This window comes from Nothobranchius furzeri, chromosome 17 (genome assembly GCF_043380555.1).
Source record: "Nothobranchius furzeri strain GRZ-AD chromosome 17, NfurGRZ-RIMD1, whole genome shotgun sequence".
In the NCBI taxonomy this organism is placed as follows: domain Eukaryota; kingdom Metazoa; phylum Chordata; class Actinopteri; order Cyprinodontiformes; family Nothobranchiidae; genus Nothobranchius; species Nothobranchius furzeri.
In genome coordinates, this window is record NC_091757.1 from 54520506 (window position 1) to 54532951 (window position 12446).

General features: G+C 43.6%; 1 protein-coding gene across 1 annotated transcript; it reads right to left on the bottom strand.

Annotated features, from left to right (window-relative positions):
• Positions 1 to 1155: 1155 nt before the first annotated feature.
• Positions 1156 to 12209, bottom strand: LOC107394168 (creatine kinase U-type, mitochondrial). The gene is made up of 10 exons (XM_015972962.3): positions 12071 to 12209; positions 7498 to 7665; positions 7114 to 7312; positions 6948 to 7043; positions 6650 to 6871; positions 6473 to 6558; positions 4270 to 4393; positions 4030 to 4164; positions 3810 to 3935; positions 1156 to 1420 (listed from the first exon to the last, which is right to left on the bottom strand). Exons 2-10 carry the CDS (start codon positions 7641 to 7643, stop codon positions 1304 to 1306), a joined length of 1251 nt encoding a protein of 416 aa, XP_015828448.1. The 5' UTR covers positions 7644 to 7665; positions 12071 to 12209; the 3' UTR covers positions 1156 to 1303.
• Between the last annotated feature and the right edge of the window lie 237 nt (positions 12210 to 12446).

A 12446-nucleotide genomic window follows, 5' to 3' on the forward strand; every position in this document is an offset into this window, starting at 1 on the left:
ACTAAATGGACACTAGGGGGTTGTTAAAGCAAGCCAAAACTGCCAAGTGTGCCTTTAAGACGTACGGTGGTGTAACGGAATGAAATGACTGTTTTCCACCTAAATGTACCCCCCCCCCCCCCCCCCCCCGTGGTGCTCACCTCACCCCGTGGCAGGGGTGAGGTGAGCACCACCTCACCCCTGCCACGTGGACCTCAAGAGATAAACCATCAATTCTGCTCACTGGTGAACTTTCCTTGCGGGGACACCCATAAAGACAGTGGGAGGGTTTAAAAAAAACTCATATTAGTTGTTTCTCTACTGCCGCCTACTGTCTGGCTTATTTATCTACACCCACCTTCATACACTTTATTTCCTTAAGACACAAATCATCTCATTCACCAATCATACAATGTCTTATTTAAGCTTTAAAGGGGGAAGTAAAATGCAAATACACTCAAACAGAACAAAACACAAACTAACAAGTAGAAATCACTTCCTCCTCCATTGACTGATTTCCTCAGATATTCTAGAGCATGAAATGAGAATGAAAATGAGAATTTAAAATTAAGCCAAAGGATGTTGCTCTAATTATAGCATCTATTGAATGAAAAATTTAAAATAACTGCTGCATTGAATTCCCATGAAGACACGCTCATGACTTGTCTCCTTTCAGAGTTCTTTAATGTTCTCTAATTGCATTTACTGATTAACCATTTTCATCCACTGCCTGAAAACAAAAAGACTGAAAAATACCCTTTTAACATGATTTAAAAAGCCAGCTCTCTTAAATAATGAAAATATTGTTATTTATTAAGATCACATGTTTTTTGATAAAGTAGCCTGTAAATGGGGCGCTGAAAATGGACCCAGCCCATGTATGTTGGACCTGTCGGCTTGATTTCCCTGTCAGTTATGAGCTTGCCTTTAACTAAATGTAATGTGCAGGAGACAGGTGATGGCTGCAAGACGTGTTAACCACTTCCTGTCTAGGAGGCTTTTATTTATTTCTTCCTATTCATGAACAAATAACAAAAAGGCACAATAAAATAATAATCATGTCTCTGCACCTAAAGCTGCCAGTCACGTTGATGAAATTGATTAAACACCCTAAAAATACTTTTACAATCACTTTGAAGTTTGCAACAAAAACAAGTCACGAAACAGCAAAGCAACCAAGTTTTCCATTATAGCTTTATTCGTTTTAAACTCATAAACGTGCTGGAAAGTTAGTACATGGCTGGATCTGTCAGGTGTGTGGGCAGTCAGACCTCCAGCCACTGCAGCAACGGTTCTATTTCGAGGTTCCCATCGGAGGAGACGCTCACTTCCTGAACGGAGGGATCGGAGAAGGGATCTTTATATCCTGCCCTCTCTCCAGCCTCTTCTCACATTCAATGAGGTAGTTCACACCATCAATCACTAACTGGACCAGCTCGACCTGTGGATGAAACCAAAGCAGCTAGACGTAAAGAACAATGTTTAACGGCTTTGTTAGGAATCGCATTTGCATTTTTTTTGCAGCATTTATGTTCTCCATCAAGCAAAATGAAACATATAGACTTCTAAACTCTTTCAAACACACTTCATGAACATTGTTAAACAACTGTAGTTAAAAGTTGAATATGGAACATGAACACCAAAGCGACATCTAGTGCGTGGAGGTTGTAGTTGCAACTATTAAACACAGTTTCCAGATGGGATGTCAGGTTCAATGCATGAAATTTTTAATTTGTGTCACGAACAGAACTTCAGAAGACCCGTGAAGACGGCAAACACAGTAAAAGTAGATCAAAAGTCTTTTGTTTGATGCGGAGTTACCAGAGGTGGGCGAGGCTGGAGACAGAGTCGAAGAGGAGGCGAGGGTCAAAATCAGATCGGACATGCAGAAACAGGGAACAGGCAGGAGACGGGGTAGAGGACAGGCGAAGGTCGTGGTGGCAGGCAGAGTACAAGGCAGGGGTCAGGAGGAGAAACGAGGTCAGGAGGGTGAGATCAGGCAGGGTGAATGGCTGCAAGATTTACTGGCAAGAAGCTTTCAATAATCTGGCCGTGAACTGGTGGCTGGCTGGTGAATATATAGCAGGGGAAGCAGGTGTGTGTGATGAGCTGAGGAGTCAGGAGCAGGTGAAGTGGATGAAGCTGATTGTGGTTGCCAGGGAAACAGGGCTTGTAAGGAGCTTGATGAGGGGACCAGGTGTGTAGCATGAAGGCTAAATGAAGAGGCAGAGGAGGGCGAAGGATAGGGAGTCATGACAATTTGGGTCCATCTGTTGTAGACGTCACCTCAACTCTCTCTGGTTTTAGATCTTTTATGGTCACTCCTCTTCTGAGAAGAACAGTGACATCTTCTGGTGTCAGAAGCAGCTTGACCTGCAGAGTCCGCCATTTTCCACAGGGCCAGCCTCGCTGTGCCGAGCGGACTGTTTGGAAACTTGCAACGGTGCCCTCTACTGGCTGGTAGATGTAAACATAAACCCAGTGGGGTGCTTGTCAAAATAAATATTTGATGATTTTTTAACTAAAATATAGCTTTTAAAGGAAATACTGTACCTTCATTCTGCACACCCCGTGGAGGTATTCATTTAATTATATAGCATTTAATGAAATGGCTCCGTATACAACCATTCATCTTTCCTGCACACTAAAAAAGCCAGCAACAACAGAGCCCAATGAGTTTTGTGTTGTGATTTTTTTCAGGAGTTTTAGCTTATTTTTCAAATTTGATTCGTACTTTTGAAAATTCAGATCTGAAGAAGGATAAACAGAAAAGTCAGCGTGCTACTGTTTAGATGACTGGGACTTTACTTGTTTTTATATACATGTTTCTAGCACCAGATGCCTGCATCATGCGTGAAATGTCATAAGCCTTTAACGAAATGATTAGCTGTGTTGTTCATGCATTATGTGACTTTCACCTACATTTTGATGTCTGTTTCTATTGAACTAAACTAGATCATTTAGACTTTTTATTCAAACAAAGGTTATCTAAAACCCTGACCTTTACTGGCCTCCAAACACACCCACATCACCCCGCTTCTCCTCCAGCTTCACTGGCTGCCAGTCAACTTCAGGGTTCATTTCAAGATCCTGGTTCTGGTCTATAGGGCCTTACATGGACAAGCACCATCTTACATTGGTGATCTTCTTAGTCCCTACACCCCCAGCAGGTCCCTGAGGTCCAGTGTTCAAAGCCTACTGGTTGTGCAGCACCAGGCTAAAGGTCAAAGGTGACAGATCATCTGCTGCTGTGGCCCCCAAACTCTGGACCTCTCTCCCCCTGAGCCTGAGATCAGTGGACTCAGTGGTCTCCTTTAAAAAGCAGCTGAAGACTCACTTGTTCAAGCTGGCTTTTGTATGACCTTCTTCACCTCTCTCTCTTTATTCTGCTCTCCCCACCTATTCCACCTTCCTCAGGATCCACTGATTTCCCTCTTTCCTGTTCGCTCTCTCTCTCTTTCTTAACATTTTTAATCACAATTGTCTATTTTTTGCTCATTTTAAATATATTTTTAAACATTTTCGAAATGCTTTTTATATTTTTACAATTTTTATATTTTTTGTTTTTGTGAAGCGCCTCGTGATTTTTATCTTGAGAGGCGCCATAGAAATTATATTTTCTTCTTCTTCTTTAACATTTCTGATAGTATTTGATGCACTTCCTGTCTGGAGGTTGTCCACATGAGACACCGGTCTTTATCCTGAAGTGGCTCCTTCTTGACAGGATTGCAGATTAAGGAGCAGTAAGAGCTGCAGCACGTGATCTCCTCCTCTTGACTTCTATCTGTTCCTGCTGCTGCTTTATTCTATCTGTTACCCGTTTAATTTACCTCTGACTTGCCCAGACGATCGAGGTTAGATATGTCTACGGTGTCTCCTGTTGCAGCAGTGTCAACTCCTCCGGTGCCTCTCTTCTGAAGTCTCAGGTTCTCCAGGATCTTCTTGAAGCGGGGATCCTACATCATAACCATGATGTTTCCGGTTATTAACAGGTAAGCAGCCAGTAGCAGACGTGTCTGCACTTTCTGTTTAGTGTAACTCCTGTCGGACCTTGTTGAGGAAGGGCAAGCGGATGTGCACGCCAGCTCTGAGCCCCGTGCCCAGGTTAGAGGGGCAAGTCAGGATGTAACCCAGACGCTCGTTCCACATGAACTCCCATCCTCTCTCCTGAATCAGATGCTCCACCTGCAGGTTCAAATGAATAACTGCTGTTCACTTTCATTTGAATCTAGACATTCATTGAGCTTTTTAATCAGGTGGAGGCAGATGAATATGAGGATGCACGCACACCTGTTTGAGACCTTTGCAGAAGCGCTCAAACACTCTCTTCATGTTTCCTCCTTTCTCCATCGAAATGACCCTCGTGTGGTCCTCCTCATTGATCCAGATCAGAAAGTTCTTCTCGTGGTTGTGCCTGGATCAGACAGGAAGGTTAAAACCTTAGGTTTCGGTTAGGGGTTGTATCAACTAGTCGACTAGTCGACTTCACTGCTCTGTAGTGACTTTTTATGCCTTTCATCGACTAGTCGCTGTCACGTGTTAATCACCGACAAGAGGCAGTCCTCGGAAAAGACAGCAGGTGGCGAGCCCCTGCGCGTCGGGAGCAGACACGCTGTGTCAGAGCGTCAGTAGTTGACGCCAACCGTAAAACGGACATTTAACCAAATTGTGACCTTTACCCTCTTGCAATTTAACCTTCCCCTCACCCCCATCCTAACCTTAACCAGCTTGTGCATGCAAAGCTCTGATCGTTGACGCGCTCCAGACATCTGCGTCCTGAGCACGGCCACAGTAACATTATCAAATCAGGTGTCGCCACCTCAAAAACTAATTTAACACGCGATCGTTCATGTCGGCTCATTTCCTTTTATGTTTTCTGTCTTTTATTTGTGCCTGATGCGTTTCGCTGCTGTGGATTGGGGCGCATCACCTGTTTTGTCCTCGGTGACGCACCGATCACTGATGCGGCCGCCAAGCAGCGAGCACTCCGCTGTTTTTGCGGTCGGTAGATCTTTTAGAACTGCAGTTCAAAGGTAACTCATGAGGTGAATATATATGAACCCAGGTAGCAGTTTTTCTTTAGGATTGAGAGGAGATGCAGGAAGATAATAAACAGGCAGGACAGAAAAATAGTCAAATAAAAACAAGTTTGTTTTTGTACCTGGTGGTTGCAACAAACAGACACCACTGAAGGTAATCAGAAGTGAGGAACAGAAAATGAAATTATTGTTTTAATGTTTAGAGCAGCAGGAATTCCGAGAGGCTGCAGGTGCATCAGTGAGTTTGCGGCCGCTGCGCGGGGGAGGGGGGAGGGCTGAAGCAGAAACTACTGTTGTTAAAAGAGGCGCGTTCAACTTAGAAAATGTGGGCGCATTTTTAACTGTCAAAAACTCCAGCGAACCAACCGAACCCCACCCCCACCCCCCGTGTGTCGGAAAAAAATGCTTGGTCACCCATCGTCAGTGTTAGCCGCTTCAGGTGTATGACATCATCAACGACTTTCATTACTTGACGGTCGACTTTAAAGAGTAAGTCACCCCCAAATCAACTTTTTTTCTGATAAACTATATAAATGCGTGTCTAATCGTGCTGCAGACACGTGTAGTCAATAGTTTAGCACTTTAGTGCCTTTTTGTTTAAAAAAAATCTTCTGCCTAAAACTGTCAGTGTTGTGCCGTTGTCAGGTAAAAACTCTGCACTGCATTTGAATTTAAATCTGCCATCGCTATTGGCTAAGAGGTACCCTAGAACGTTAGCTGGTACCATATGATGTCACAATGTTGTTGTGAGCCTGTGTGTGTGTGTATTTGTTAGCAGCTCCGCCCTCTCGGCCTGCTAGGCAACAGCATTTGTTGCATTTTTCAAACAGGAAGCGGGAGTGGAGTAATACTCTGGTAGGGGGTGACTTGCTCTTTAAAAAAATTAAGTCATGCAGCCCCTAGGTCCAGTACTAGACTGGATTCCGAGTCAGTGACTGGAGTGAATTGGACTGAATCGGACTGCGTGTAGTTGGATTTGAGCTGGACACGTTTGCTTCTACCCTGAAATTACTTTTGCTCTGAATTTGTTTCAGACAACTGCAGATAAAAAAAGAAAATATAGAATTTAATTACCCAAATGATTCTGAAGAGGTTGAGTATTTAAAATCCAGTAAAAAAACAAATTAAATAAAAAAACTAAGTGAATTATCTCAGTTGGAGTGTTCTTCTGAGCTCATTTCTTTGTTTTTAAGCCCCGGAGCAGCGTGGAAACTGGGTTCTGTACATTATTCATTTATAGAAGAATACTTTTATTCTAAATAAGCTGTGCAGTCGACAGTATAATCAGAACTCCATATAAAAGTTGTAACTCTGTATGTCTGTATAAAGCTTGTAAATGATCACATTTATTGTGCGTATGCATGTAGGAGTTCTGGGAACCACTGATCAGAGAATAAAATGAAATAAAACATACTTAAGATTTCATAAAAGCTCATGAAGATCTTCATTCCTACCAAATCCCACGAGCGTCGGGCCAATCTCTGGCCATCCCAGCCGCCGTGAGCAGAGGTGAGACAGGTTTATCAAACAGGAAGTGCTCCTGATTGGCCAGTAAGAGAGGAACAGAGGAATCAGTGGGAATGTTGGACAGCAAATGCAACCAGCTTTGCCTTTTTTGTGTTTACACTGACATCAATGAGATGCTGCTGCTCCCTGTCACTCATCTCTCCCAGGCTGTAGTATCGACCAGCCAGGTCTCCCTTCAGGCCCGAGAGAGCAGTCACCACAACGCGCTCCACCTCACGGCGCTCAGACCGAGTGCACGCGGGAGGCAGACTCAGTCCACGGATGCTGCGACCGGTGCGCACACGGGAGGACAACACGTAGCGCTCATCGAATATTCCCGAGGTGATCTGAGGAGGAGAAAGCTTTAGATGACTTTTACAAACAGTGAGATGGAAGTACTAATAGATCAGTTTGGTTCGCCACCTTGGAGGAATCCAGATCAGTGGGGTGCTTCATTGTGCGAGGATCATATCCATTGTGTCTGTCCTTGATAACAGGGTCAAAGAGCTCAGCAAATACCTGATGGAGAAAGGTCAGGAGGTCAGTTTGTGCAAGATTTATTAGGAATAGACAAAAAATGAATTCTAACCTCATAGCTCTCCTCATCTCCAGCCACCATGCCCACAGTCTTAATGAAGGGGTGTCCTGGGTTGTCCACGCCAGTCTGGATGCACTGGTCCAGGGTCCAGTTGTTGGGTGTTGCCTTGTCACTCAGACGTGCATAAATGGATGGAGTCAAGGCTGAGGCCATGCAGTTGTTGTGCTTCCTCACATCAGGGTAATCGGCACTATAGAAAGTTACCGAAATGCATCGTGGCTTTAAACCATTTAGACGATGATTTAATGTGTTTCTATAATTTACAAATGGCAACGTAGGGCAGATGCAGGCCTCCCTTGAGTAAGACTCAGTTTATTTGGTAACAAAAAGCTTTTCTTCACGCGGAAGGTTTTAAAAACCACGGATCCACTGTACCTGTGGGGGAAATACCTCCTCCTTATCTCAGCAGCAGCAGCAGTGCTGTCAGTCAGGAGATATGCAGATGCCAGCGTGCCGGCTCCCATGGCCATCATAACCGCCGTGTTACGACCGGAAATCATGCGAGTGAAAGAAGACGCCATGATCAAGTGGCTTAGTTGTTGCCTAGTAAAAGGTCAAAAGGTTAATAGTTGCTCCTCCTAATTTACAACACAGTCAAATGACAGCAGCCTGCCCATCCATTTCAATGACCTCACAAAGTTACATCTTCAGTCATTTAATGAAATTTAAATTTTGTATTTAAATAGTTATGTTTATGTATTTAGCAGACGCTTTTGTCCAAAGCGACTTACAAGTGATAATCGGCATGTTGCCCTTGAGACTAACAACAACAACAATAACAACAACTTGACATCAGTCATGGAGAGGAGGGAATAAGGAGTGGACAGTAGAGAGGGGGGACGGGTGCAGGTAGGTGCTAGTTAAGAAGATGCTCTCTGAAGAGCAGGGTCTTCAGGAGTTTCTTGAAAATTGAAAAGGAAGCCGCTGTTCTGGTAGTGTTTGGAAGGTCATTCCACATTTGTGGAACGATGCATGAGAAGAGTCTGGATTGTCCTGAGCGTGGTGTAGGCACTGCTAGCCGACGATCCTGTGATGACCGGAGCGGCCGGGCCGAGACGTAAGCCTTTGCAAGAGGATTCAGGTAGATGGGAGCCGTACCATCTCGGACTTTGAATGCTAGTGTTAGCAATTTGAATTTGATGCGTGCTGCTAGCGGTAGCCAGTGGAGCTCAATGAACAGAGGGGTGACGTGTGGTCTTTAAGGCTGGTTGAAGACCAGACGCGCCACTGCGTTCTGGACCATCTGAAGAGGTCTCACAGTACAGGCTGGAAGACCAGTTAGAAGGGCGTTGCAGTAATGGAGGCGGGAGATGACAGTAGATTGCACCAGGAGCTGGGTGGCATGTTGTGTTGGGCATGGTCTGATCTTTCGTATGTTATACAGCGCAAAGCGGCATGAACGAGCAACAGAGGCAACATGATCTTTAAAGGTCAGGTGTTCATCAATCACAACACCCAGATTTCGAACTGCCTTTGAAGGAGCCAGAGATAGGAAGTCATTTTGGATTGAGATAGTTGTATTAATAGTATATTTTCTTATATGTGTCTTAAAAATATTTAAGTGATCGTGTTTGTTTTTAGTACTTTGTGAACTCTAAGAAATAACATGTTGAATTGACCTCGCCAAGTCTTGTGGTTCCACTATGATTAAAGGTGCATGAAGTAAGATGACATCCTGTGGCCAAAATTGGGTACTGCAGTCAATGTTTCAAAAGAAAGGAGTCCATTTGGTGCAGTTGTTGCCAGTTACGGATCAGAACCAGAACATTCAAGATGAGCGAAGACGAGTTACACAGTAAGTTCAATTCAATTCAATTCAATAAAAAAAAACTTTAATAATCCCAGAGGGGCAATTGTTTCGGTACAGAAGAATTGGTACTGTGGTCATTCGCAACAAGAGTTGCGCTACCGTTAATTAGATGAAAAGGGGATCATATGAGGATAAATTGGGGGAGGGGAAAAAAAGGCATAACAGAGTTACTCCCGGCAGGGCGTAGCTTTACTATGCAAAAAAACTGCCTCAAACATATAAGCATGAACATCAACAATTCACAACATGAGACACCAAGAGGAAGGCCGGGGGGGGGGATCCTGTTTCCCCAGCGAGAGCAGCCCTGTGGCGTTCAGCCACTGTAGCCACAGGTGGGAGGGAGATCTTGGGAGGAGCGCAGAGCACATTAACACCTGCAGGTTGATGACCTCCAAAGGCTGAAGTCCACCAATCCGAAGGCGGGGGGGGGGGGGGGGGGGGGGGGGGGGCGTGGCTTTTCACAGCATCTGTCTGCATTCCTTTGTGGGGGGTTTGTTGTTGGCATTCACAGATTCGGATAACAAGACTTTGTTTGGTTCAGGCAGAGATAATTTTCCTCTCTGCCTTGAAGTCTGTAACTGATCGTTCAAGTACTCCAGTGAAGCCAATTCAGGTTTTAAACATCTCCACACCGTCCAGTGACCCTCTCTGAGATGACATCCATTTTGCGCACTAATACCGGTATCGCAGCTAGAACATTGTCCAGCTTACGATTCACCTCGAGTAACGTCCCAGTCTGTGAGGTCTCCACACGGACGGTGCTTTCCGTGGGTGCGGGTCACCCTCCAATCGCTCCCGTCTTCCCAAATTTCCAGAAAACCAGATATCCTCCCACTCCAATCAGAAGAAATCCAGTGATCATCAGACCAAACATCCACACATCTTCAACATCCTCAATGGACAACTGAGAGAGGCATACGATCTTCCACTCCCTCCAGGAATCGAGCATATACCCCGCCGGGTGTGTCCCTTGCAGGCAAGTGGGAGCCCCCTCCTACGTTCTCATTGTTGAAAAAATCTTGTCAATCGCGTTGAATGACCAGTTAATTAAATCCACTCTAAAACATAGGGTTTTTCAGAAGAAATGCAGAGAAGCGCTCTGTGGGCAGACAGGACAAAGAGCCTTGGGAAAAAAAGATAAGGGAGCAAAAGCAGAAGCGTCTGTTCTCTGCGAGTGCTGCAAGAAGTTGATAAGTAAATCAATACAATATTATTGAGTTATTGATAATTGAAAAACGTAGCTTGAAATATTTTTAGACAACTTTTTTTTTTCAAAATCATCATTAGCATTGTTAGCTCAATGTTAGCCTCTAGATGTCGTAGCTTCTCACGAGTATACAAGAAATAACTTCTGGGTCGCTCCTTTTACTGGCATCCATTCTACAACTCTAGTTCTTTTTGTTTGTTGGCGCCAGATTACAAATGCTGGTGCAGCAATGTTTGCATTGAAGACTTGGCAATCTTGAGGGCTCCCATGTTATTGGCTCTAGAACCAGGAAGTATGGAGGCGGGACAAAATGTAAACAAAGATAATGTCTTTTAGCCTTTTTAGAAGGAGAACAACTGGCAACCACAGCCAACTGAGAAGGAAATGTGTTTCTAACATGATTAGAATATTTTGGGATTATTTTACTGTAACATTCTTATTTGTTGCACATTTAAATGTCAAGTGAAAAATACGTTGTAAATTCAACATTTTGTTTCTTAGAGTGAAGTAATCTGACGTTATTTTAACAACACGTTTACCAGAATCCTGCATGAAAGTGATCCGTGATAGATAATAATAACAAGGCCAAAGGTGAAAAGAAAACACACAACACTGCCGTGGTCTTTGGAAAGCTTTATGCACAACTGTGTATTTCAGTGCGAACCCTTGCAGCACTATGAATTGGCCTTTTGGTAAAACATCTTTAGCTTCTTCGTAGTTTTCAAAACTAAGCAGAACCAAAATAACTGATATCTAATAATAATTTCTGTGGGATGTCAACATTAACTGCAATAACCGGCCAGTTTGCAGTGTAACATAATCATGCTTCGAATATCTTTTGCTTTTTCTTTTTCGGTCAGAGACAAAACCATTAATTGCATTAAGCTATCAGATGCTTAAGTGACCGCTGCTACTCCTCCAGACTGTGGATGAGATTATTCCTGAAGCAGACTGAAGCCTTCTGATTGGTCCCCCAGATAGTCCCTTGCTCAGGTGATCAAATGATTCCTGATTGGTTGCTGAAAGAATCTTATTCCCTTTTAACCCTTAAAATAACTAAAAAGTTGGAAATAATGACCTCAAGCAAATAAAGTTGTTTGTATTTTTTTTAGTCTGTTTTAGTTTTGAAATTTAAATTAAAATGGATTAAAAAACAGCGGTTCAATTTCATGTCAGAAAGCCAATTTCGCAAATAAAATATGAAGAGTTTCTCTAATCAAATGTATCGGATTTTTATCTCAAAATGAACCCCGCTGTTACTATTTAGAGAAAATGTAGCTCCGGATTAGGGCTGCTATCAGCCATGGAGAGGACGTACTGAGGTGGTCAGATGCAAACGAGGCTGGAAGAAAACAGAAACAGTCAGCAGGCAGGTGGTGAGGAGGAGTCAGACAGCGGAGGCAGGGTAAAGGATACTGTTCATGAAGAAATATAAGATTAAGCAACATTCTGGAGGAAATAAAACAAACGGATGAGTCTAAAGAGGAATAAAGGTGCGGAGCAAATAGTAAATATCTGCATGATGACATAAACGTTCTGGTAGATGTCTGAGGGTCTGAATCAAGAGTGTCAAGAGTCACGTAAAGGTCAAGAGAAGGAGGGAAAAGGGCCCTTTAAAGAGATCGTAAAACCTGGGATTAGTTGGGATTTCCATCAGACACCTAGAGATTATCTGAGAAGGGGAATGAAAATGGACAGACACCTTTACCCTATTACCCTAGTTTTTGTGTAGGGACGCTGATGGAGGTTACAAAATGAATATATTTCAGGCAGCCGACTGAAAGAGTTTAGTCTGTTGCTGGCTGGATTCAAGTTGTTGAATAAAGTTTGATTTCTTCCAAAGGAGTTTAAAATGTTGCCCTTTCCTAAAGACGTTTGCAACACATCGGGCTGGAAATGCAGATTTCTGAGGTTAAGGCTTCATCGCTTACCTGAGGATGCTTAGAGAGAAGAGCCTGAGAGTTTCCTGCAGCTCAGTCCAGAGACGATGATCTGCAAAGTGAGTGTAGTCTGAAGAACGGGGAGAGGATCAGGCAGAGGCTGGATCAGGATTAGCCTCTCACAGGCCAACAGACGGAAAATCCTCTTGTCCTTATCAGTCACAATGTCTGCCTGCTTCTTCCTCTTCCCTCTACTTTTTATTTCTGAAAACTTGTCGAGTTGTCACCAATCCACACAAGGATTCCCAACTTTTCTGGCAGATTTGGTCTTTGGTCATCCGTTCAACTATAGCTCAGACAACATATTTAAAGTCATCCCATTCGTTGAGTCATTTAATGGTTACACTTGACTTTCAAAGTCAAAGTC

Coding starts and splice junctions, on each gene's coding strand:
- LOC107394168 (XM_015972962.3), bottom strand. CDS start 7,643: ATGGCGTCTTCTTTCACTCGCATGATTTCCGGTCGTAACACGGCGGTT. Junction 7,313..7,497: donor AGGAGGTATTTCCCCCACAG/GTACAGTGGATC, acceptor AACTTTCTATAG/TGCCGATTACCCTGATGTGA. Junction 1,421..3,809: donor ATCGTCTGGGCAAGTCAGAG/GTAAATTAAACG, acceptor TTTCATCCACAG/GTCGAGCTGGTCCAGTTAGT.